Source organism: Zootoca vivipara, chromosome Z1 (assembly GCF_965207765.1).
Source record: "Zootoca vivipara chromosome Z1, rZooViv2.hap1.1, whole genome shotgun sequence".
Taxonomy (NCBI): Eukaryota; Metazoa; Chordata; class Lepidosauria; order Squamata; family Lacertidae; genus Zootoca; species Zootoca vivipara.
Window position 1 is genome coordinate 32,899,602 of NC_142583.1, and position 27,445 is coordinate 32,927,046.

General features: G+C 41.0%; 1 protein-coding gene across 4 annotated transcripts in view; it reads left to right on the top strand.

Moving 5' to 3' along the window:
* Positions 1-27,445, top strand: part of FSTL5 (follistatin like 5) — a 323,696-nt gene that overhangs the window by 238,416 nt on the left and 57,835 nt on the right. For all 4 annotated transcript variants that reach the window (XM_060278679.2, XM_060278680.2, XM_035112814.3 and 1 more), the window contains 3 exons: positions 13,418-13,538; positions 21,244-21,405; positions 22,620-22,754. In XM_060278679.2, the coding sequence (XP_060134662.1) occupies positions 13,418-13,538; positions 21,244-21,405; positions 22,620-22,754 (418 nt within the window). The remainder of the gene's footprint in view (positions 1-13,417; positions 13,539-21,243; positions 21,406-22,619; positions 22,755-27,445) is intronic.

Here is a 27,445-nt window from a genome sequence, read left to right on the forward strand (position 1 = left end):
TCTGGAGGTCTGTTCTTAACCTGAAACTGTTCTTAACCTGAGGTACCACTTTAGCTAATATGGCCTCCCACTGCCGCCACCGCCGCATGATTTCTGTTCTCTTCCTGAAGCAAAGTTCTTAACCCGAGGTTCTATTTCTGGGCTAGCGGAGTCTGTAACCTGAAGTGTCTGTAACCCGAGGTACCACTGTATTCATTTTTATTCCTTCCATTTCTCATTTTTCCAGTCTTAAATTTAGTTCTCCACATTTCTGCAGCAATTTGTGTGTGTGTGTGTGTGTGTGTGTGTGTGTGTGTGTGTGTGTGTGTGTGTATATATATATATATATATATATATATATATATATATATAATCCTCATGATTCCCCCCCCCCCAATTATTTTAGTGTGAATTTTTCCTAAGGGACAGTTTGACTAATGGACACATTTTTGAAGCCACTTCTCTTAATATAATGCATTTTATGTCATCTTCACTAATAAATTCATTTTTATGCACAATTCCCCCTAAGGTATGCATTTTCAAAATAATGGTTTTTTGGAGAACTACAAGTTTCCTTTTTTTCAATCAAAGTGAAATTCAGCAATGACTTTGTTCATCATGAAGGATATGTTAATGATATGCTGACCTATATCAAGTTGAAAATACAAACTATTGTACCTACTAAAGTTTCCAGAAGACTTTTAAATTGAGGTCTGGAAAGAAATCCTTTTAACTCCATCCATATCCCAGGGAAAGCATTGGAGTGATGTTTATGTATACTCTTCAGGTAAATAATGTGGAATGTCTTTTCAAACATCTATTAACACAAATGGCCATGTCAGTAATGATAAGGTAGATACAGAGCAAGCTAGTTGTATTTGAGTCCCATTGAATTCAATGCAAAAGTTTAATGACTAAGTGTAGTCTCATATTTCATAGTAGTACTAATATCCTCCATTTTTTTCTTTCATGGAATTAGTGAATTGTAGAGTTGGAAGGGACTAGTCCTGCAATGCAGGAATATGCAGCTATCCCATACGGGGATTGAACCTGCAACCTTGGCATTATCAGCACCATGCTCTAACCAACTGAGCTAACTAATGCATTAGTGTAAGATCCCATTGTTAACATAAAGCAGCACAGCCAAACATTTGTTGTTGGGGTAGCTTCTGAGTTTCCTCTAGAATGTATAAAAGCACCCTAAACTGCAACAATATCTAAACACATTTTGGCTAAGAAGCTAACTTTGAAAATGACATTTTGATGCATTTTGTATTCGACATAATGCCTTAAGAAAAATGTTATGCCTTTTGGGCTGTTTTATCATTCCCATGGAAGGGAATATTGTTCCTGGTAATAAAAAGCATATTTAGTTGAGAGCTTTGCTGCTTCTATAAAGCATATACAGTAACATAATGTTTGCAGGGATTTGCACAATTATTGAAACACTCTTGGGTAACGTTTACCATGAAACGTAGGTTTTAGAGCTCAGTGTGTTAACTAGTTCCATTGATTTTTCCAAGCAGACTCTCAGAGTAATGTACTGAATTTAAAATAAAGGGGAAAGCACAGAATTTGGTGGAGAGAGGCAAGTATGTGGCTTTGGAATGGCATTTCACGAACCACAGACACTGTAAATCAAATGGCCATTTAAATTAGATTACAAATGGCAGCATGGCGGGACAGATTTTCTGCATGGGTTCTACATGTGAAGCCACTTTTTGTTCAAAAAGAAATTATGCATGGTGTGGATAATTGTGGGTAGAGAGATGGTTTTCTCTCTCTCTTTATAATTATAAAATTTGAGGTCACTCAGTGAAACTGATTGGTGGTACCTTTGGAACTAGCAGTAAAGTAATCTGCTTAAAGGTTCAAAAATACTAGAAAATGGTAATCCAAATGGCATGATCAGTTTATACGCGGTACTGAAATGCTCTACTGGCCCTTCAGAGCAGGCAATATTTTAGGAACAGTTGGGGTGTGTTGTTCCTTTGTACAGTAGTTTAGTAGCTACTAGTAGCTTACTAGCTCTGCCTTCAGGGGATTCTAAGTTCAATTCCCAGGATCTCCAGGGACGACTAGGAGAGACTTATTGTATGAAACCCTGGAAAGATGCTAACAGTGGTTCTGACTCAGTACATGCAGCTCCCGCTATCTGCTTGCTCGTTGAGCAAAAATTTGGTTATCTGAACATAAAGAATTACAGTCCTACCTTGGATCTTGAATTTCCTGGTACACCTACGTTTTGGCTTCCAAGTGCCACAAACCCGGAAGTGAGTATTTCAGTTTGTGAATGTTTTTTGGAAGCCAAACATCCTATGTGGCTTCCGATTGAGTGCAGGAAGCTCCTGCAGCCAATCGGAAGCCACGCCTTGGTTTTTTAATGTTTTCGGAAGTCGAACGGACTTCCGGAATGGATTACATTCAAGAACCAAGGTACGACTGTATGCCCAAACCTCGCTATATACACCACAAATTCAGATATCCAAACAGTGCTTCCAACCCTCCCTCCCCCCCTAAAAGTGCACATATATCTGATATTTAGGATAATGCTTTTCCTATCTGATGGTGTTGACTTCATGCAGGACATGAGGGCAATAATGTTCACTTCTGATGAAATGTCCATGAATGTTTATGCCATAACAAATTTGTTAGTCCTACTCTGTATTATGATTCTCTTCAGAAACCAAACAATCATTAATTTAAATAACACTATGTACATTTAATATGGATCCAAGTTCAGGAAATCATTTATGAAACAACGATGACTTGAGTTAGTTGCTGGAGAAAAAATAGAGAGGGGGCAGACTCTTGAAATACTGTGACAAGTAGCATGCTGTCAACAGTCTGGGTGGTATCCGACTTTACATTTCCCCCCTCCCCCGCCCTGTTTATAATTTTCAGAACTCATATTGAAGATGTCTTTACATTTCAAGCTGTTTCTTCTCCTAAACTTTATGAAGATTGTGCAATTATTACTGAGGAATGTCAAAACAGTGCATGGCTAAGCATTAAACCATGTAATGTATGTTGGATGGGGGTGGGATATACTAGCACTCTATAGTCAAATTGCTAAATAGCTTGCATTCTGCAGACAGAAATACATTGTGATGAGGAATAAATATAACTTGCAAACAGAAAATAAGAAATTTTGCTTCACGAGAGAAGAATGAAGTAGGGGAAAGGCCAAATCAGTGGATTCTGAAGCATGAGATATTCCATTTCTTGTATTAATTTTATAAACTTGATATATATGCATATTAATCTGGGAATTTATCTCTGTGAGTTTCCTTTTATGGATAATTCACTTGACCATTCTGATGTTGGAACAGGACCAATCATGCAAGTAAGGATTCCAAGACTATATGAGATGGGGGTAGGAAAAGAATGTACAGTTAGTATTGGTGAAAGAGGTTTAAAAGGAAAGCCCTCACTTTGTTATTGGGATAAGATGGCATTTCTCAGGTTAGTGAGTAAGGATTGCATCGGGATGTATTATGATTGGTTCAGCGGGAGCGCAAAAGGGGATCAAATTAGTGGATTGGTGGTGTAGATTGTAATACTGGTAGATTATATGGCACTTGCAACAATAATTGCTGAAAAAGTTTTGATGTGACCAGTTAAGGAAACTAGAGTCATTTAACTTGAAATTATGTTATAGAGGTACATGGAATTGAACTGCTTCTTGCCATAGTACATGGTGTGGATATTAAAGTGCCAATGTGCATATGAGCCTACTTTGTGATTGTGAGTTAGACCGGAAGTGAGACCAGACAGTAGGATCAGTAAAGATCAACAAGGTAAGTCTCTAAATTACATATCCTTCCAAAATTAGATGAATCATAGCAAATGCCCTACCAGTAGCTTCTTTTCTGATATCTCAGTAGATGAAGTTTGCATTAGGAGTGCATTTAGAGGGTTGCCTAGAGAGAACTGAGCCCCAAGTCTTGCATTCTGTTCCCCAGAACTGTTCACTATGCTTCACTGGGCATTCTGCAAAGTGACAATGAGAACCACCCAACATCTTAATTGTCCCTGAGACCTATATTTGCAACTATGCATTTGAATTATATGTACATTTTCTGCAGACTTGCATTATGGGCCTGTGCCTTGAGTCTTTTCCTGAGCCTCTTGGGCTTGCCGATCAGAAGGTTGGCAGTTCGCATCCCCGTGATGGGGTGAGCTCCTATTGCTCAGTCCCAGCTCCTTCCAACCTAGTAGTTCGAAAGCACGCCAATGCAAGTGAATAAATAGGCACCGCTGTAGTGGGAAGGTAAAAGGTGTTTCCGTGCATTTCAGTCATGGTGTGCTGTTGTGGGCCAGAAGTGGTTTAGTCATGCTGGCCACATGACCCGGAAAACTGTCTGTGGACAAACGCCAGCTCCCTCGGCTTGAAAGCTAGATGAGCGCCGCAACCCCATAATCACCTTTGACTGGACTTAACTGTCCATGGGTCCTTTACCTTTACCTTTTACCTTTTCCTGATAGTGAACTGGCAGATTTCAGACTGTTCAGGATGTGTGTGTATAACTCATGATTCGCTAGAGGATGTAAATTCAACACAGCCAATACAGGGTGACATTGCACATTTCCAGGAATGCTGTAAAAGGAAGCATTACTGAGTTAGACCTTTTTGTGTGTCTGGATCTGGGGTAAGAAGCAGCAGGGCAATGTGCACTTCAGTCATAGAGAAATGCCCAAATTGGGAGCATGCATATGTTCCGGTTGGTTCCATCTTCACAGATAATGCTGGAAATGGAAAAGAGAGAGGCCAGTTGACTTGTGGTCCATTTTATCTATTTTTGTACTCCCAGGGAAGGAAATTAGCCAGCTCATAGAATTATAATCACAATTTAGCATGTTTATTCATCAAAATACATCTGCCTCTGCCTTTCTCTTACGTGACTTTTATCCAATGAAGCTCAAAGTATTTAATAAAAACAATAAATACAGTGACTGTAAACATGCCTAAAAGCAGCATAAAACAGCTTTAAAAACAGCAGCGGTGACAAACATCACATACAAGAACACTTTTCAATAGCACACTAAAAAAAAAAAAAACCAAGCAAACTTGAATCACTCTCTAGAACAGGCAAGTCCTGCATTGTCTCTTAAACACAGTCAGGGATGTGTGCTCGCATAACTCAGCAGGGTTTACCACCCTCCTATTCCCACTTGCATTATACACCAACTGGCATATGAGATGCAGCTATCTGCACAAGATGCTTTAAAAGCCAGGATGCAAGGCCACAGCATATCAGTGATAATACACCCATGACAGGAATGAAGTTCATCATCGAGGGTGGGTGTGTATACATGTATCTGAAGTAGTGCACGTCACAAATTGGCTTCCAGCTTTGCTCTAACTCAGTACTGCCAATCTTTGTTAGGAGCCCACACTGTGAACTCTACATGCCTCATAATTACAATCATCTGGGGCCCTGGAAATGGACAAATTGCACAATTTTAGGTTATCATCATCTTTTCTGCATGTAGTCTTGATGTGCAACAAATGTTCCTGGCTTCCATTTATTGTTCAAGCTTTGCTCTTTGCAGAAGCCAGTAAACGAGTTTGAAAGTTGGAACCGAGGGGTGGGGAGGGGAGAGGGGGCTAATAATAGCTCTCTGGGATGTACCACCTCAGATTGCAGGTGGCAGTTAGCGTGCACAAAGGAAAAAAGACTTTTAACCAGTGGCGTGCGGTGAAACTTTTCATAGGGGAACAGTTAGGGCCAGAGACACCAGCTTGCAAGGCGATGGGTGGTGGGGCTGATGTCACATCAATGAGCATCATGCCTCTTTCCCTAAGAAAGGCAGAAGCGTCCCAGGCTTTGGGAAGGAGACACCAAGCCTCTGACAGGATGCTGGAGCCGTGCTGCCTCCTTCGTAAAGCTAGGCAGGCTTTGGGAAGGTGGTGGGAAGGCTTTTGGACCCAACAGAGCATCACACCTCTCTTCCTAAGGCAGGCTTTGGGAAGGAGGGAACTAGTCTAATCCCCCTTATTCAATGACTGCCTGCTACTGGTTTTAGCCCATATTTCTCTCTGGCTTCTAGTTTTCTGGCAGGGTTTTTCTTTTCCTTTTTTAAAGAGAATGTGTGAGGCCTCAGCCTCCATCTAAAGTGCTAAGACACAGGCTTACCACTTATTTGAGAAATCAGGTTCTTCCCTAACAAGAGGGCACATGTTGCGGTGCGACCTGGCAACCAAACCCTGTGTTGTGGGTGGGAACATTTGGATGGCCACGAGACCCTATTGGAAGTTCCTTGATGCTGGGAGCAATCAGACCAATGGGATGCCAGCTAAAGTTCATCGGGGGACCTCTATTTAAGCCCATGCACGTGTCCCTGAGCTTTCTCTTTTGGGCCAGTGCATGGAAACACCTGCCCACCTCTCCCTAATTTTAGGGCTTGCACGCATGACCTTGCTATGCCGTCGTGTGTCATTGGGACAGGGGCGCGGCAGGAATTTCCCCCATTTCGTTGATTGGCTGGTGCCATTTGGGTTTTGCCTGCTGCATAGCAAATCGTCACAACTTGTAAGATTGCGGATAGGCCCTGGTTCAATTGGATAGGGGTGGCAGGATGCCCAGCCATCCCTATGCATTGGGTATTCCTTTAAGAAGGAATCCACGGACTCATGGTTGGTCTTCCCTGTGCGGGGTTGTGCCCTGAGCCAGAGTTCAGGGCTCATCTGGGTGGAGGTGTGGCAGACACCCCTGCTTGCCTCTGTCCCAGGTGTTCACCCAAGGCTGACTTATGGTTGGTGCCCAGAGTCAGCACTGCCTGCAGGGCTGCAGGTTGCTAGTCAAACCAGAGCCTATGCAACCACTCACTTGATTTGTAATCAATAAAGTTGTAGCTTAAATTCTGCCAAAATCCAAACCAAATTTTTTAGTCCTGTCTGAATTTATTTCTAGGCCTGGTTAAAAGGTCTCCACATGCAAAAGATGAGAAAATATTTAATTAAATTCTCATGGTGTTTGTGTGTACCCTTTTTTCATTCTACCAGTAATTTCCCTGTTGATCTGCTTTCTGCAGCCTTCCTGAGTGCCCATACAGTGGTACCTCTGGATACATACCTGATCCGTTCTGGGGTGCTGTTTTCACCCCGAAAAGTACGTATCCGGAGTGGCGCTTCCACGCATGCACGAAGAGCCGATAGAGCGCCTCTGTGCATGCGTGAAGTGCGCAGAATGCTTCTGTGCATGTGCACGCAGCGGAACCCGGAAGTAAACGCTTCCGGATCTGCCACGTACTTAAGCTGAAAATATGCAACCTGAAGTGCAACCAGAGGTATGATTGTACTTTAATTAAATTCCATGGTAAGAAACATGGGGATTTTTCTGATCATGGGCAGCCAGGAAAACACTTTAGAATAACAAGGTAAACTCAAAAACCTTGCACACACTGAAATTCTCAAGTAGCCAAATAATGATGCAAAAACAACAACAACTGGAGTTTCTTTTGCAGAGGAAGAACACTTTCCAAAAAAATTGGACAACAGATTTTGATACAGCACAAACAAAAAAAGTTTCCATTTTGATATGTCTCTGAATTCTCTGTGCTACATCTCTCTATGCATGTTGACACCCAAGGAGTTTGGGGAGATGAAAGAAAGTTGAGAGAGAGCAACTCACCACTCATTTGCTTGCTCATATCCCAAGGATCTCTTGATCCTTCTCTGCCAAGCAAACTTTGTAGACCACTAATATTTAATAAAAGTAGCAACAGCAGGGTCTGTAATCATTGTCTAACCATGGTCTGTTACACATGCAGAGCAATATTTATCTTTGATTTGTTGACTTGGGACTTGCTTTTGTTTTATTGTCTCCTTTTGATTTCTCTGTGGGGTTGTATATAACTTCCTTGTATTTTAAGTGTACTGTTAGTGCCAGTCTCCAGTATAGTCCTCAGAGAATAATCATGAGATCGGTGTTTCCTTGTGGTATAATTGTCAAGGCTTTTCATAGCTTAAATGGAAAAGCCTCTAGGGTGAGTTGCTTGCTTTTTTTATATGTATAATGTTTATGTGGCTAGTTCTGAAACTGAGCTGTCACCAAATCATATTGCAGGCAATTTCAGTCTCTTGTCAAGAAATTGCTGGTGAGAAGCTGAGACCAAATCACTTTCTTATCAGTGCCCAACTGTAGTGAATGAATTGTGTGAAAGATTGGGCAGGGTGAGGCTGCTGCCTCAGGTGGCAGAAGCCCCCGAGATGCCACCCCCATGCCTGCCCTGCCACCTCCGCCAACAGCAGAGAAGTGGTTCTGTCATTGGTGCTGACTTCAGGCGAGATCACGTCTATTTGGGGTGAGATCTTACCCAAAATCACTGAGATCATGTCTTAACTTGGTGCCAAAGTCCTTTGTTTAGGATTTCATGAAAAGACAAACCCACCAAAGCCACCCCTCCCCTCAAGAAACAGAAACGGATGAAATGATAGAGATGGATATCTGGACATTTTCAATATTTTTCAGTTGTGTGGCAGATTCTAAAGTATAAATATTCAAAACAAATAAAGCCCAAAACATTCAAATCCATGCATACCATAATAGGTACAACACATCCTAGGAAAGAATTCAGTGTTGAAATTCATTTCTGCTTGTCTGATAAAATGATCTCCTCTCTCCTCCTCCCACATGTTGTTCTGGGAGATGCCCTGATCCTGCACAAGCCAGCTGGGAGGGGAGAAGGGGGAAAGCCCCATGTGGACGTCTTTACAGGACTGCTTCCAGGGCCAGTTAGTTGAATTGAGCCCTTAATCTCCCTCTAACCTATAACAAACACTATTCTGCTTGTCACCTTCACGCTGTTGACTGCTCATTTATGCCCAAAACTTCTGCATAGGGGCCAATGTGCATACAAGTCTACTGCATTAGTTTTGTTGTTAAGTGATAGAATCTAAGAAATTACTGTGAGGTTGATACTTACATGCATTGTTTTACAGTTGAATGCACCATCCAATTCATCAACATATGGCAAAGCAAGTGTGCTTGTGGCAAGGAACAAGCCAATTCCCTCTCCATAGCCTTTCTACACCCAGAAGCTTGTCTGAACCAGGCCAATATGCCACTGCTTTGAGAATAGTGTCAGAATAGTGTTTGAGAATAGAGCCAATGTGGTGTGGTGGTTAAGAGTGGTAGACTCGTAATCTGTTGAAACGGGTTCGCGTCTCCGCTTCTCCACATGCAGCTGCTGGGTGACAATGGGCTAGTCACACTTCTCTGAAGTCTCTCAGCCCCACTCACCTCACAGAGTGTTTGTTGTGGGGGAGGAAGGGAAAGGAGATTGTTAGCCGCTTTGAGACTCGTTCGGGTAGTGATAAAGCAGGATATCAAATCCAAACTCTTCTTCTCTTCTTCTTCATCTCACCTTATTTAGTTTCCCAGTTTGAGCTCTTTATCATCTGAAGGCTTTTAAACAGATCAGAAAAAGTGCTTTGCTATGTTGCTGTATCCTTTAATTTCCTGTTATGTGTTGTATTTTTAGTGTTGCATTAAATATTGTACAACAGAAGTTATCTCTCATCGTAATATACTTTCAATGGGACTCCATATGGTCCTAGCTAACAGGTTGTTCCAATTAACTTACTGTAGTTTTATGAAAATATACCACACATCTATATAAAAGAAACACCCACTTGGTACCTAATAACATTAATGGTGTTGAAACATAAAAGCCAAAATAAGAATTAAGAAGAAACTACTAACAGCAAGTGTAATGGCCTAATTAAGTCATAGTTATTAATCATACAGTACTATTGAAGACTTTCTGGATTTGATACTGTGTAGACACAGGAGAGTACTTCACATACAACTGGGCTCAGCTTGTTTTCTTCTTTTTCTTATTGCAACATTTCAAGTGTTGAAGAGGAAGTATGCAGTTCAGTACCTTGTTTAAATCCTATCCAAGTCTGAGGAAAGATTCATACATGTTTTATAAGAATACAGGGTCCTGGGAAAATGATATATATCAGCGATATCAGTTACTTCTTAAAAACAGAAGAACTGGGTAGCTTCCATGTCCTATCGTATATTCTGTTTCTGTTTACTGTGCTGATTATATATTTTTCATGCTTAATGTGTTCTCTGGACCTTGTTGGAGCAGAAAACTAACAAATAAAACTTTACGGCTAGAAGATGATTCACAGCAGGCCTAAACAACTTGTGACCCACCAAGTTGAACAAAGATATGTCATTCATTCATGATGCTCTACCCGAAGCTCAGTAAATGAACGTCCTGGTTTTGCTGACCCAACTTGGATTAAAGGAATAGGACAAGAAAGTTTCTTTTTTTTTCAACATACTTTTTATTAATTTTACAGAATACAAAAAACGGTACATACATAAACACCTTTTCCACCTCCTTCCTACCCACCCACATGGGTCCTCCCCTGCCACAGAAGTATCCCATGTATGTGAACAGTCCGAGATGGTCCATTTTATGCTTGGATTTCTGTCCTCCTCCCCCTCCCCTGACCCCAAAGCCCCCCCCCTGCCACCAGGGAGCTCCAGCAAACCAGGGCAGTACGCAGGAGGCCATCCATCCAACCATCTATTGTCATACCAAAAAAAAAAGAAAAAAAGAGAAATAGGAAAAAAGAGAAAAAAGAAAGGGCAAAAAAAGAGAGAAAAAAACAATACAAAACAGAAAAATTTTTCTTACATTCATAATTGTAAAACCATATTTTGTGGGCTTCCCCTCCCCCCTTCCCCGGTTTTCATCCCTTTTTTATCATCTGCAACAGTTTCTTACTTTATAAAAATACACCTTTATATCTTATACAACTTATAAATCAATTGTTAACATTTTCATCTAATATTCAAATCACCGAAAAATCAAACTCCCATTTTATCTTCCCGTGCCTAATTTTTACTCCCTCTATAAGCCTCCATATTTTCACATTTTTCCAAAATCCATTCACTTTTAAAACTATAACTATTCTCAATTTAACCTTACATCCCCGATTACCGGCTCCACCCTCCCAATCCAGCAAATTCCATAATCAGCAGACCAGTTATAAACCTGTTAATCCATCCTTATAATCACAACATCACTTTCCCTTCACCCCACCCCCTGTTTACAGTCTTTTGCCATCCAGGCCACCATACAAGACCCCTGAATTTCTTTTCTTCTCTGCATATTTTTTCCTTCTTCCCTGTGGGCGTTCTGGAGTTCCAGTAATACCAATCGTGCCCTCCTCAAAGGCAGGGCACTCCATCCAACTTTTTGTAGGGTAAAGTCATCATTTTTTCCGTGGTGTGTTTCATTTTGTGTTGAATCATCACAGTCCTCATCTTCATCTTTTCCTTCCAAATCACAGTCACCATCATTGTCATTCTCACATTCATCTTTTTCAGTGTCAAAAGCTTCATCTTCTAAAAAATCATATTCTGCCATCACCATCTGAAATTGTTGCTGTAACTCTTGCCGTCGTATCTCCTCTTGACATAGTTCTATTCTTGTTTCCCACATTAAGGTCAAAACAGACCGCTGGAACTCAGGGGAACACTTTTTTGTTGACATAGTTCGATCCTGCCAAGGTCAAAACTTGTCACGTGGGGTGGAGTATGATCACAGTTTATTTTCTCGACTCCATTTTAACAAACTGGCTGCATTCTTCAAGTCTTATTAACAATAAAGTTCGAACTCACATTTCACAGACATTTAAACCCAAAAAGAAATTCCACAAAGTCCAGAAGTACAAAGTGAAATAAAAATTGACTTATAAATCCTGATCAACTCACTGGGTTGTCTGGGCTGCCGGCTCCCGAGGAAAAGAGAGGTTTTTCTTAGTCATTACCTCTTGCTGCAGGGCACTCACAACCACATTCTCTCTCCCCTTTCACCCTGCATCAAAGGGGAGATTCTCTTTGATGCCTTTGAGGGATCCTTTTGAATTGCAAATCTTCTGTTTACGGCTTCGGGTTTCTATTTACTGTCTCTTTTATTGCCGTGGGGGGGGGGGTGGCTTCCTCTTTTCTCCCCTCTCTCCCAGATCCAAATTGTTTTATAATCCAAATCGTGAGGTTACTTACAGTCTTGTTTCCAATCGTTTTATTTTCGGAAGAATCCAGCGCTCTCCGCCTTCGGCTTGAAGCTTCTCCCTGCTAGAATAACGTTGCCGCTCAAAATGGCCCCCGCGACTTCTACCCTCCTCGCTCCGGAGCTCTTATTAGAGCTAGCCGAAGGGTTGGGGAGTCCGGATTTGGGCTGTGCCAAGCAAATTAGCCCCCGGGACGCCCTTCCCGAGGTTCTAAGGGGCGCAGCGTCGCTCTCGCTGCCCTCCCCACTCCTAGCAGGGACGGGCCGTCTCGGAGACGAGACGAAACCCCGCTGATCGGCGCTGGCGCTGAACCCGGAAGCTAGGACAAGAAAGTTTCATGTGGCGTAAATGGTTGATGGGCCGAGCTGTGCTTGGCTTGATAGGTCACAAGTTGTGCAGGTCTGATCTAAATATGCATTCAAGGTGTTGAAATGCCAGGCCAGGACTCATAGAACATAATCCTGCCCTCCCTTACATTGATTGCTGGGTGAGTAAAGTGGTATATAAATTTGTCTCCTCTGGTCTACACCTACAGATAGGAATACTGCTGTGGGCAGGATCACCACCACAGCAGAAGGCATGAACTATGGTTAGTGAGTAGTAAGCTACTAGTTGTGGAAAGGTGTGGAAAACTCCAAAACAGGGCATTTGGCAGCTTTGGATCCAGTAAATCCAGTGGCTGCAGTGCTGGATCTTCTTGAAGGAGCGTCTCCACCCCCATCATTTAGCCCAGACACTGAGGTCCAGCTCCGAGGGCCTTCTGGCGGTTCCCTCACTGCAAGAAGTGAGGTTACAGGGAACCAGGCAGAGGGCCTTCTCAGTAGGGGCGCCCAACCTGTGAAACCCATCAGATGTCAAGGAAATAAACAACTATCTGACTTTTAGAAGACATCTGAAGGCAGCCCTGTTTAGGGAAGTTTTTAATGTTTGAAGTTTTCATATGTTTTTAGTGTTCTGTTGGGAGCTGCCCAGAGTGGCTGGGGAAAACCAGCCAGATGGGTGGGATATAAATAAATTATTATTATCTTTACTACATGTGTGCTTCGCTGACGCCTCATTAACACTGATCTGCCTGTCACTTCAGAAGGTCCACGGACCCATTTGCAGAATCAGAATTTGCTCCCAGCATCCCCTATGTTGATCCACATCATTTTAATCACCTGTCAGTTGATCTTCAAATTAGCTGCTGTCTTTGTGGTTTGACACATTTCCAGTGTGACTTTGATATCATGTAGGTTGTTGACACAGTAATATTATAATATTTATACTGAAGAGACTAGAAACTCTTTAAATTCATTGGTATTTGTATCGTACCTCTAAAGTGAATTGAGCAGCTGTTGTACTTTTTGTCCAGGTACTTGTGATCACCTTCTGATTCTTCTTTCCCTTTAGGATTTTGGCGATGATGGGTCCCTGTACATTACTAAGATCACTACAACTCACATGGGAAATTACAGCTGCTATGCAGATGGCTATGATAAACTTTATCAGACTCATATTCTTCAAGTAAATGGTAAGGGAAAATGTTTGATTTGCCAAGTTGTGGTGCAGTCTCTAGATTTAATTCAGTAGACTGGGTTTCTTAATTGCTATATGAAAACCAAAAAGCAAAAACAGACATGGATGATAGGTTTTCATTAATATTTTCTCTTCTATAAACAAAGCTACAGGAAAATGAGATTTAATCACAGCATGTAGCAATTCTAAACAATTAATTCTTATTGAAAATAATAAGGAAGACCACACAGTTTATTTACTCTGTACTTTGAGCTCTTAATTGTGTTAAACAATGTGCCTTCTTAGTATTCTGTTTGTAAAATAATAGATATTTAGGGAAAACATGGCTTTGAATAACAGATTAATCATTTTATTGCATAGTGCAATAATCCATTTGTAGTCTGTCTGTTTTCAATAATGTGTCATGCTTTCCAGACAAAAAGCTGCCCTCATATTAAAGAAAAATAGGACTTAAAATGCAGAGCAACCTAATGCTTCCAGTAAGCCATCATAGACCTACTGGAACTCAGTAACAATGAACACTATTGTCTCTGCTTAGTGGCTTGAAATGCATGTGTTTTGGGTAGTATTTTGAAGCTCCTTCCCAAGCGATCAGATTATCTAATATGTATTTTGCTTTATTGAATAAAATGGTCAGAGGTCTCTATGAATATTTATTAGCTCTGTATGTGTCAATCATTATGACTTCTTGATATCTAGGAAGGAGTTGAGACTTATTAGAAGGGTGCTACTTCATCAAACTCCATAAAAATGCAAATAAAAGGAGGCAATTTTATCTCTTTAGGCCAAAGGATCAAACCAATCACCTACCTTTTTTCTCTGTCAATTTAAAGGAGGTGGGATTATTGGGGAAGAAGAAGGGCATTGAAAAAGATAGATTTTTACAGGGCTATAATGTGCCATGTAGTTCCTTACATTAAGGATACATCTCTCTACAGTTAATGCAATCACTGTGACCATGATTTGACAGTACTCCTGTAGCTATATTTTTGTATTTGCACTTTTGTCAAATCAGATTGTGACCAGATGAATATATTGGGATTTACACATTGGAGCTAAACTGGGTCAAAATGTGAAGCTTAATGCATTGGTCAGATGAAGCAGCAATTTTATGGATTCTGTTTGTAGCTCTAACCACTGTTTTCCTAAATATTGGCAAATGGAAGCAAAGAGGGCACTGCTGAAATTGGAGACCCCCAAGGTCTTCCACTGCTTCAAGGAGGGAGTAAATATGTATGTCATAGTATCCCTAGAGAACCATATCTCCCCACCCTTCTCACCTTACCTTACATACTGCCTAACTCTAAAAATAGGCATAACTCTTTGTACTGAATGATGGACAGACCCTTGGCTCGGCTGCAGTGAAAATAATTTCCATGCCTTCAAAATAATAGACCTGTTAAGCCTATTGACTTGATTTTGTTTAGCGTAAATGTTTCCATTCTCTGCTGGAGGCAAGAGCATCTATTTCCAGAGAGAATGGGTGTGCTGACCAAGGTCACCCTTTATGACCTTGTATCTAAGTACAGGTTTGAGTTTTGGTCTCCCCATTTCTAGTCAAAGACTCTAGCTATGACACAACACCAGCTCTATTGCATAGTGATGGAATTGAATTTCTAATTAATGCCCACAATGAACCCACAATGGAATCTGGAGGAAAGAAGTTGGGTAGTGTCTCAGCAGATGTTGCAAGGAAAAGAAACTGAAACACAGAGACTGTGGAAGCACTTAACAGGTCAAGAGCTGGAGTCAAATCAGGTCCTTCAGAACAGGTCCCAGGAAAGGAGATGACCTGTTCTGACAAAGGTTGGTTGAGCTCTTCTGTAGTCTCTCATTGGCTCCACACCTTTTCTGCCCGTAACCTGGCAGCCTGTTTTCTTTGTTGCTGGGCTGTACAATGCAGTCATGCACAGATTCAGTGGCTTGCGAAGCCAGTGGAAGCAAAGACACTGGCTCCTCAGCGTCTGAAGTCACTGGGATTCCTGGTTGATGGATCTCAGGTTAGGCAGGAGCCTGATGGTTGGACTTGGTCTCTGTGAAGTCAGGGTCCAGATCCAGTGCTTCTGGGGACGGTGCTGCCTGATATCTGGAGCTCCTTTCCATCTAAATCCCTTATGAGCATATGGTAATGCAGCTAACGAACCTGGATAACACTTCTTTTTTGTGATAGGAAAGAAACCCTTAGTAAATTTTCCTGCAAGCATGTTACTTTCAGTTCAGTGAGACTTACTTGTGAGCACATGTGATTAATCAGTGTGTAAATCAAATAAAACTTTTAAACAAAACTGGTTTATAGATCGCCATTTTGATCCAGATCTATTCTTCTCTCACCCCCCCCCCACGGCTTCCCCCCCTTCCCCTACTAAGAGAGAGGGAGAAAGCGAGCACAGTTTTATTTTATTTTATTTATGAATATTCACCATGTTGACTTTTGAGTTGATCTGAGTGTGGAAACAGAATGAATGAGGTAGGACAGTGACAGGGAGCAATTGATGTTTTTAATAATGTCATAGGCAAGAGGCATTTGCTCTTTTACTGACATACATAATTTATAGAATTCAGTCTATAATTTTTCATTCAAACTTTGCTTCATTTTCAAAGAAGTTGTTGTTGTTGTTGTTGTTTAGTCGTTTAGTAGTGTCCGACTCTTCATGACCCCATGGACCATAGCACGCCAGGCACTCCTGTCTTGCACTGCCTCCCGCAGTTTGGTCAAACTCATGTTCGTAGCTTCGAGAACACTGTCCAACCATCTTGTCCTCTGTCGTCCCCTTCTCCTAGTGCCCTCCATCTTTCCCAACATCAGGGTCTTTTCCAAGGATTCTTCTCTTCTCATGAGGTGGCCAAAGTATTGGAGCCTCAGCTTCACGATCTGAAGTACAATGTGCAAATAAAACAACACAAGTCCAATAGCAACTTTTCATACAACATTGATAAGTTGTTGTTGTGATATTATCTTAGCGTTTCCTATGGCAATTTGATGAATAGTGGCTCCCCGAATAGAATAGCGACAAAATTTAGAAGCAGAGAAAATTATATATATATATATATATATATATATTAGATAGATATAGATATATAGAAAAAAGAGCAATACCTGTAAAATTTCATTTTAAGTAAATCCATGAGCACCATTCAGATGAATGGTTAGGGAGAACATTTGAGTGGGAGAAGATGTGACTTGGAAGTAGGACCACATCAAATGGGCTTTCCCCCTGTAACCCACACATTCAGTGCAAAGGTTTGAAGGATGAATTTGGACCATCATGTACACAGGCTTCCACACAATCTGGAACCCTAAGCAGTAGAAATCAGTCCTTGTCACCCTACCAAGAAATTTCAACCCAAAGAGGCTTGCCTGGTGCCATCATTACATGTCTTTAGATTCCTCTTTACCCAGGCCTTCAGCCACTAAACAATCTGTGGCCTTTTAATGTATTGGGGGGCAGTTATTATGATTGTTTCTGTGATTATTTTACTGTCTATTTTTATTATACTATGCAAATGATTTACTAATGTTATACACCACCCTGGGATCTTCAGATAAAGTGGGTTATATAATTTGAAACAACAACAACAACAACAACAGCCAGTCTCCTTGCAACAACCCCAATTTCCCCAAGTTTGTGAAAGGAAACATAGGTGAGGAATGTGAATAGCAACACTGGGATTCAGGATTAAGACCTAGACACTAGCACCAGCATGCTAATACCAGTGTTACTTAACACTGGGAAGCACTGGAAGCTGCATTTCCCTGTTGCCAGTTGGCTGCTGCTGTGTATATGTCCAGCAGTTTCCAGAACTGAGTCTGGGACTTAATATCCTTCATCGAGAAAGGGTGGGATAGCAGCATGAAGCATGGCTGCAGGGCTTTATTGTGATGTATCTGTCATGTATGATCTAGTTGAGATTCCTACATTGCAGGTAGTTGGACTAGATCAGGCACCACCAAACTTGGCCCTCTGGCTTCTTTTGGGACTACACCTCCCATCATCCCTAGGTAACAGGACCAGTGGTCAGGGATGATGGGAATTGTAGTCCCAAAACAGCTGGAGGGCCAAGTTTGGCCATGCCTGGACTAGATGATCCTCAGGGTCCCTTCCAACTCTACAATTCTATGCTTCTATTAGGACTGGTGGGATAATAAGCTGGCAGCTTTTCTTCTGGGTACAACAATAAAGTCCCTTTAGGAAGCCTATGACCATGAAATAAATTGGTTTACCAGGATAAGGATAAAAACCTGTCATCTACCACTTCAGAAATGGAAATGAGGGCATACTAAAGCACTCAATTCCCACACTGAGAATCAAGGTTCTACTTCACATTCTGAAGGTTGTACTCATTATTTGTAAGTTGCTTTTCCAGCTGCACTAGGAAAAGCATGATTGTCCTAAGATAGGTTGTCAACAGTTCAATATGCACCTCAGCAGCTGCATTATGGGGAAATTCAGAGCAAGGCGCTGCATGGTGCCTTTGCACTCCCATTATATGCATCTACAAGCGCAAGAAGCAGATAAGAGGTACACCCCACACTCTGAGATTTAACTCCCAACTACCAGAAAACAGAAATTGTCTCTGATAAATAGGAACAGCTGGAGCGTATGATAAGAATCAAGATTAAAGTTTGTTATTTCTAATTTCCTCCTTCAAAAACTATTCAATGCTTTTCATTTTGCGTATGATTATTACTGAGGTGCAAAATGCATCAAAGTCATTTCTTTCTTGCCAGCATAATTATAATGAGGGTGCCATGCTGAGCCATTTCCTTTAAACAGTTGGGTTGCATCGGAAAACAGATAATCCCATTTCATAATAGTCAAAATTAATAATTTATGTTTTATCATTTATATTTTCTCCCATGTCAATAACTGTGCTCCAAGATGGTACTGGAGTGTTAGGGTGTTGTTGTTGTTGTTAAAAAATATATATCTAAAAGTATTGAAAAGTGCATTCTTTGTATGACTGATTTTTCTTTCTCAGGTAATATCAGTTACATCCATAAGAAATTAATGATCAGCTTACCTACTCTCCCCAGATTTTGGAGGAAGATGAAAACTATTAACAACAGTATTATTTAATAAGATCACTATTTTCCCAGTCATCCCCCCACCCTAAAAAAAAAAATCCCTGTGAAAATGGGGACCATTTCCTGCTGCTTTCTTGGGAAATGTCTCCACCTACATGATTTTCATCTCAACTTTATTTAACACTGTGTTAAACTCTACATACCAACTTTGGGAAGCAATTCCTGTGCAGCCCTCCCCCCCCCCACCTCCAGAATGTGTTCCTCTTTTGTGAAGACATTAGCATTTCTGTGAAATTTTCAAGGGAGAGTGTTTGATAAAGCTGCAGCATGTCTGAGGAGTGAGTATGCGGTTATTTCCTTTTCATAGTTCTAGCATGGCATTCCACAGCCTCTCTAGATTCCTGTGGTTCCTGGAACAGCCCTGGGAAGTCATTGCATTGCAACATTCTCACCTGAACTTTCCAGAAAGAGGAGGAAGACACAGAGGCTGCATGTGGAGTGCCTGAGAGCAGCACATTCATTTGTTTTTTGAAGTAATATCCTTTCTTGCACCTCTGTCAGGTGTTCCACAAGTAGCGTTTGTGAGAAGCCCACGAGGGAGGGCCTTTCCCACAGCACACAAAGCTGGGTTGTTGGCACTGAGATCACACTAGAATTATGAAAAGGAAAGAGCCCAAGCACCCAGGCCTTGTCTGTCTTCACCGAAATTCTCCCCTTCCATAGCTGCCAAGTTATCCCCTTTTTTAAGGGATTTTCCCTTATGCTGAATAGGCTTCCTCGTGAGAAAAGGGAAAACTTGGCAGCTATGTCCCCTTCCCACATTTTTAAAGAAGTATTTTGTACTGCCCTTCCCCCCAAGAATGGCAAACAAACCTTCAGCTGAGATTATTAGCACAGCATTATATAATCTACTCTTGAATCCTTTATTTGTTCTTGGTTCCACTGGAGGATCAGGAAATGATAATGCATTTTCTTACAGCAGCTAGGAGGTATACTAGTTTAATGGGGTAGAGAGAGATTCTAGCGACATTAGTGTGGCTGTTATGAATTTGCCACATCATGTTTATCATAAAGTTAGCACATTTTATTTGAGTAGGGGAAGGTAAGCAAGATAATATTAAATTTATTGGAAAACGGTACATTTTCATCATACCAGAAGTTGAAGGGGCACCATCAGAACCATGTGGTATTTGGAATGATTTAAGACTCTTTTGTAAGGTATTATCTTCCTTGTGTGGTTTTCTGTGAACTTGTGTTTTTCTTATGAGATATATGGGGGGGAAAGATGTCCTCAACTGTTTTTTTTCCCCGTCTCTGCGTTCTTCCATCCACACATTTAGCCCTACATGATGCATGTATGCTAGAGCTGTATATGTGCATTTGGAGTTCCTTAGATTGTGAACAATATCGCTGGAAGCTTTCCTATGAAATAGGTGGCTACATGGACTTTGATACCTACAGTTACCTCTAGATTATCACTTTTATTTTTTTCTGTTTGAAAAGAGTTAGCACAAAATCATACAATGCAAGCATTAAAATTTAATTAGTAGGGATCTACTGCAATCACAGTGAAAGTAAATAACCTGAAGAGATGGGTGTAAGCAATCCATTTTAATTAGAGAGCTTTATTGCTAATGCAGAGGTACATTTGAATATGACAACTCTTATTTTACAATTACATCACACAGTAGTTTTGTCTTACACTGTAAATCCCAGGTGAGGTAATAGTATAGTCATAAATGACTAGATGTAATCCTCTGGTTGCCACTCAGCCATGAAATGTGGTTTTCCCCTCACTAATTATGTATTGATTCTGACTGTACGAGTTTAATTTTCTCATGCAACTTGGAAAGGAAGATTAAATATATTTTCAATGCAGAAATATTTATCTACTAACCCTGGGTATGTAGGCAAATTGCAAATGGCCCTGCATGTTCACCCTTCCACAACACAGGAAAGGAGGAAACTGCCTTATACAGAGTGAGACCTTTAGTCCATCTAGCTTAGCATTGTGTACACTGATGGACAGGGGCTCTCTAGGATTTCAGACAAGAAATCTTTCTCCCAGCCCTACCTCAGGATACTGGGGATTGAACCTGCATGCAAAGCAGCTGTTTTACCACTGAGCTATGGCCCTTCCGAAATTGTATGACAGAGGTCAATATCTGCTAGGAAACATTTACATGCACACATTCATAATTTTATTGGTATGCCACCTTTCCACAGTTCAAACCATGTTCAATGTGGCTTACAACATGAAGAAAGGCAAAACTACAAGAAAACAAAAGCAGTAATAAACAATAAACAAAACATTAAAATACACAACCAAACTGAACAATTTCCACATAAATCACAAGATCTAAAATAAATATACAAAAAACCCAACGGCAACTACCCCTCCTCCTCAGCAAAAAACCCCCGGAACAAAACCCCAGCCCAAGAGTCTGTTCAGCAGCCATAGGTTTTTGTAGCTGGAGTCAGTCAGGGCCCAGGTAGAAAGGCCTACAAGGCAGGGAACAGGTCTTCCAGGACTCGTGGCCAAGATGGTCAATGTCATGATTTCCTTCTGCTTTGCCAATGATACACAGCGAAACAATTGTTATCACTTATTACTTTTTAAAATATGTTTGCACTTGCATTCCATTTGATTTATCATGCTTTTTGTCTATTTCAGTTCCGCCAGTCATAAGAGTGTTCCCCGAAAGCCAAGCAAGGGAGCCTGGTGTTACAGCCAGCCTTCGGTGCCATGCAGAGGGTATCCCCAATCCAGTGCTTGGCTGGTTGAAGAACGGGATTGATATAACTCCAAAGTTATCTAAACAGTTAACTCTTCAAGGTAAAAGCATAGACATGTCTTTTTATCTGCACTACAAAGACTTTGGAGAGCAACGTGAACTTTTAAACTGGTGTAATTTATTCATCATGCCTTCAGGCAGAGCCTTGAGCAACAGGTATGATGTGTTAACTCCACCTCAGAAGTGAAACTGGCAGTTCTGAAGTCTACAAGTAACATGTTCTATACAGTGTATGTTTTCCTTTACTTCTCTGTCCATAAGTATTTCCAACTCACCTTAGTATGTTGTGCGAGTGTATCAAGTAATCGTTTTAGGAAATTGTCACAGGTGCTGTAGCGGCTACTCTAGAGTAACGACTCCTCACAGCGTTGCATTTTCATGCTTTTATTAAGTGCACACTATTTACAGTGCAGAGTCAGTACTATGTACATGTTGTCAGTCTAGGTCAGAACCTCCGAATGGAGATTCGCGCGTCTTTTTCCAGCAAAGTAGTCTGGGAATACTGAATCTCCGCCCCCGGCACTTCTTGCGCAATTCCGGGACCGGCGGGAGCGGTCTTCTTGCTGCGCTTTCCTTGCTTCCCCCTTCCTTTCCTAAGTGGAGCAGTGGCTCTGCTACTCTGCCTGAGCCATGCCCTCTACTTCCTGATTCCCCGCTGGAGACATCCCCCTCCCCGCTCCCACTGGCGCTGGGAGAAGAGCTTGTGCTTAAGATGGGAGGAGGCTGTCTGTAGCTTCTGTCGCTCACAGAAATAAGATATCTTTATTGTCATTGTCCCCCTGCGGGAACAACGAAATTACTCAGTTGCTACATACCACAGTGAAGTATTTTCCATTTTGAAGCGGTAAGTTTATTTAAAAAAAAAAAACCAAGCACATGCTGTTTAACCAACTAACATATCTTCTCCTTTAATATGTGAATATCAGTTTCTGAATTAGCATTTTTATAGACCAAATCCATTGCCTCTCTCTACCTGAGAGTTCACATGTGCATTGATTGAGCTATGATGAAATGTGCACACATTGGCAATGAAATAGAAAAAGGCATTGCTCCTCGCTGATAGCAAGCAGAAGAATGTGCATCATTTGTGGCCACATTTTATATTCCCCCCCCCCAAGGTAGGGGAGTTCAAGGAGGAGGGCCAAAGGTATTTAAATGGGCTGGGCTAAAACAAATGCTACCTGTTTCATCTTGCGAGCAAAGTGACACAACAAAAATCATAACTCATGTACTCCTTTTTTTCTTGTGCACCCAGCAAATGGCAGCGAGGTACACATTAGCAATGTACGCTATGAAGACACAGGAGCATACACCTGTATTGCAAAGAATGAAGCAGGAGTGGATGAAGACATCTCTTCACTTTTTGTGGAGGATTCTGCTCGAAAGACACGTGTGTACTTTTTATGTTATCTCATACCTAAAGAAGAAAAGCCATTGATAATTGATAGGAAGTAGTTAGAAACCGTAGGAGATGCACATATTAGAAAAAAGTTTTACTGTCTCATAATATGTTTTGAGACATCCCTTGGAATGTTCTGATTGAGGCTAGATCATCAAATGTGGCAGATTCATATAACTGGAAAGAGGTCAAATCACTGTAGCCTGCTAGTTTTCCCAGAACATCCTGTGCAAGGATTGCCTTGGCATCCATGTAATTGCCACAGAAATAACAGTCGCTCAAAAGCAATACTGACAAAAGCAACAACAGATCCCCATTTAAGAGGTAACAGAGGCTGTCTTTATTTTCACTTAATCTTCTTGCCTCTCATTCCTCAGGGGAACTGATTTGTTTATGAAATCTATGAGTTTTCAGATATAATTCTAAACAGCTCTTCCAGGAACTTAGGGTGTCAGTAACTGGCCAAACAGCCTGACTGAACCTGCAATAAATATCTTGTCTTCGGTTTGGTTACAATAGTGTGGTGTGTTTGTGTGTGTGTTTGTGTGTGTGTTTGTGTGTGTGTGTGAGAGAGAGAGAGAGAGAGAAAAGGTGATATTATTAATTTAAGACTTTACTGCCTCCTTCCTGCTGCAGTCTCCAGAACTCTCTGAAAAGCTGCTTTCCAGAATGGTATTTGGTGTGACATGGGTGGAACAATAAGAAATCAGGGGCCACCTTTGTACAAATTGTTGTTGTGGTTTAGTCGTTTAGTCGTGTCTGACTCTTCATGACCCCATGGACCATAGCACGCCTACAAATAGGTGTGCTTTTTAAGGAACCATTGGATCTCAGTCATTAGCATCTAAGGTCTGAGGTCTGTTCATTCATATTTTTGACTTTATTATCTGGGAACGCATTGGAAATATTATGGAGGGGACATGTGTGGCTTCATGGAGACAGCATAAATATCAACAACAATCATTTCCTTAATTTGTGCCATATTTGCTTAAAGTGTGTGGTTTACGGAAGACGTTGAAGTACTAGACATCAACTTTAAGTGTTGACCAAGCAAAATTCCATTTCCCAGTGCTTTCTGTGCCTGGCTTATTGCCATGGAAGTGTCAGGCATCAGAAGTGGGGAGAGAGACGTCCTTTGTGCATCTACATTTTTTTTTACAATGGTAGAAAGTGTAACTAGATAGGAATGGGGGTTGGATGCAGGGGTGGGTAGGTGGAAAGAGAAATGTAGTATTCACTTTGGCGAAAGTGAAATGTAGTATTGTTTTGAAGTGAGCATTAATACTCCAAGGTTTGTATAAAACTTATAGAGCAATAGTATACACATTTGCACAACAGAAACTCCCACTGTGTTCAATGGGGCTTATTGCCAGGTAGCACTAAGGTGTAGATTGGCTTCCCATTGCAATTAATTTTTGATTGATGGTTCTTGTAGATCCTTGAGATTACCTTTCTAATTCTAATGATTGGAGATGGAAATGGTATTTCTAAATGTGAACTTCGTTGCTGAGAAAATTACCACATATTCAAATGTTTTTCCAACCTTCTGCTGCTTCTCCTCTCCCCAGCTAGGATGACACTGACATTGTCATAGATATATAGAAGGAAGCCCAATTATAGTTACAGTAGTCATCTATGTCAGTACATCACTTCTAAGAATATTTCATAGCATTGGATACTATTCAATAATTTGATTATCTGGCTGAAGAATAAAACACTACTCAATATATTTGGTGGCCTCTTACAAGTAAATGTCGCAAGTGCCATCTGTCTACAAATGGCAGCTTCTCTGCCATGTTGTCTAGGTGATGAAGTGAAATCGAATGAAATTAATAGTCTCTAGTGAGGCTGTTTACCACCTGGTAGCAGTAATTCTTACACAGTCAAAATAGACCATCACAGTGCCTAATAAAAACTTGTCATTACAAAACGGATATGTCTTCACTCTCATCCCCGCATCATAATATTCCTAGAAGCTGTCCAATAGGCTTGAGCCACACAATCTTGTGCCCAGTCCTACTGAAATCACTAGAGTTACATATGCTCAGGTAGATGCAATACTCCTCAATACGACTACTATTTTAAAGAAAAGAGTAGTTGATTTACACAATGTGAATTTTGCAGGTAACCTATTAATACAAAAAAACCTCATCACACATTTTAAAGCCACTCCTGCCATGGGCAAACTGTGTTCAGAATCTCTGGCTGTTTTTTAATTTGCTGTTTAATTTGCTGAATCTCTGGCTGTTTATTTTGCTTTTACCAATAAGCAGCCCCATATGGCAAATGAAGTTATGTTGGGAAGGTGTGGGAAGCCAACCCTCTCCCCCCCCCCATCCCTTTACTAAATGTTATCTGCTAAACCTCCATAAATGGTGGTGCTGCCCGAATGGAGAGGATTGGTGCACAGAAATAAGAGTTCAGTGCCCTTCTCTTGCTTATGAATCATCTGCTTAAAATCACACACACCACAACCAATTCACACTTACACTATGCCACCCGCATTCTAAGGCAGGATGTTAGCAACAAAAGAAGCTGCCTTATAGAAAGTCAGGCAGTTGGTTTGCCTAACTCATGGGAAGGCAAATTAAGGCCCGGGGGCCGGATATGGCCCAATTGCCTTCTAAATCTGGCCCGCGGACGGTCCGGGAATCAGCGTGTTTTTGCATGAGTAGAATGTGTGCTTTGATTTAAAATCCATCTCTGGGTTATTTGTAGGGCATAGGAATTCGTTCAACCCTATGTATATGTATATGTATATGTATATGTATATGTATATGTATATATATAGGCTGGTCCCCACACAAGGTCTGAGGGACACTGGACCGGCTCCCTGCTGAAAATGTTTGCTGACCCCATACCCAATATTGTCTGCTCTGAGTCTGGCAGAAGTTGTCCAGGCAGTATGTTCTCCTTCAGCTGCTGTCTGTTCTATTTAAGAGGGGGAGGTGGTGCCAGAGATTGAACCTGGATCATTCTGCATGCAAAGCATGTTCTCTACCACTAAGCTTTGGTCTCCTCACATTATGTTTGGCTCCTTTTCAGTGGTAATCTCAGTGGTTCCTTCCAACTATTCCACCAATAGCTCCATGCTAGCCCCTGCCCTTTCTTCTTTGTATGCTATTCCCCAATCTCAGTATTCATTATCACTACCTCCCCTGCTCCCTACTCTTTGTGCATATTTTTTTTTTTAAAAAAAGGACCATTCCTCATGTTTCAGCTGCCAGTCGTCTCTGGGAAGCTAGACAGAAACCTGAGGTCCTGTCCCTTCCATACCTTCTAGGGCAGCCGTCCCTGCCTTTCATCTTTTTATTATCAATGGTCACAATGTTGAAGGAATGAGAGCAAGTGACAGAGCACATGTCCCTTTGCTTCAAACTTCTCATAATATGTTCCCCATGGAGCTCATTCATTGTGAGTTATTTAGTGGATGATAATCCTGATCTACCTCACAAGGTTGTTTTGGTTGAAAGAAACAAAGATATTGGAACAGTTTGTTTTCCTAAAAGCACCATATAAAAGGGAAATAATGAATAATTGGTTGCAAAGCATGAAAAATATTATTCTTTCTGGAATTAAACCTATGAACCTGACTAGTAAAAGTTAATAATATGATAGGTAAGGATATGACTTAGTTCTTATTTTCTTTTTATAAAATAAACTTTAAATCTGAATTTATAAGACATTCAAGAAGTACTACAAACCATAAAATGTGAGGCAGGTGAAATGTTTTTTTGCCAAAGCTGAACAAACGCAGCACAAAACACCAAGCATGTTTTTTACTTCCGTCTCTCAGTCCCTTCCTTCCCATCTATCAAGCTAATTTGGAACATCACCAGCCAGCGCATGAGAACATAAATCACCTGTAAGGACCTCCCTATGGTAGGTCGCTTTTAGTAGAAAGCTCAATCCTGATAATTCTAGCATTTTCCTTGTCACTGTGCTTTAGTTTGCAAGTGAACAGAACAGACATTTGCTGTGAACTTCAGATTTGATTGATATTTGGGGTTTGCCTTGTAGAAGTCAGAGCTGAAGTGATTGCTATGGCAAAAGGATTAAACCAAGAATTGTAAATCTGAAAAGTAATATTGTTTTCAGCAATAATTTACTACAGCATGCCCAATAATTGTGCCAAGCCTCTTAGTTGCATATTTACTTGGTTCTCTCGGAACCAGGTAGCAGACATTCTGATTTTATTGTAAATATGAGACAATCATGCCTAAGTTAAGCACTTTGAACTTACTCCTATTGATTTCAATGAGAAAACTGAAGTACTTGTTTTGTTCTCTCCCAGCGAAATCAATGGAACTTCAAGGTGCTTAACTTTTAAAAGATAATCTTTATGGTGAGCAAATATACTAAACATTATTATTACTATTATTTTTAAAAAATATGGAATCTGGTTCCCTCAGTCCCATCTAACAATTTTCATCATGGCACCCTCATGCCAGAGTTCTCCGTCAGTGCCCTTATTTGAATTTTTCAGTGACCTATATTGTGTTATTTGCAACTTAATCTGTCAGTTCCTCTTGCACAATGAGTATACCCAGTGCTATTTTTGTAGAAAAAGAGTCACCAGAACTCACCACAAACACCTCCCTCCTTCTCTTACAATGGCAATGGCGCCCTCTTGAGAGGTGCTGGAACTGAGTTCTGGTGAGTTCCACCTGAAAAGAAGTCCT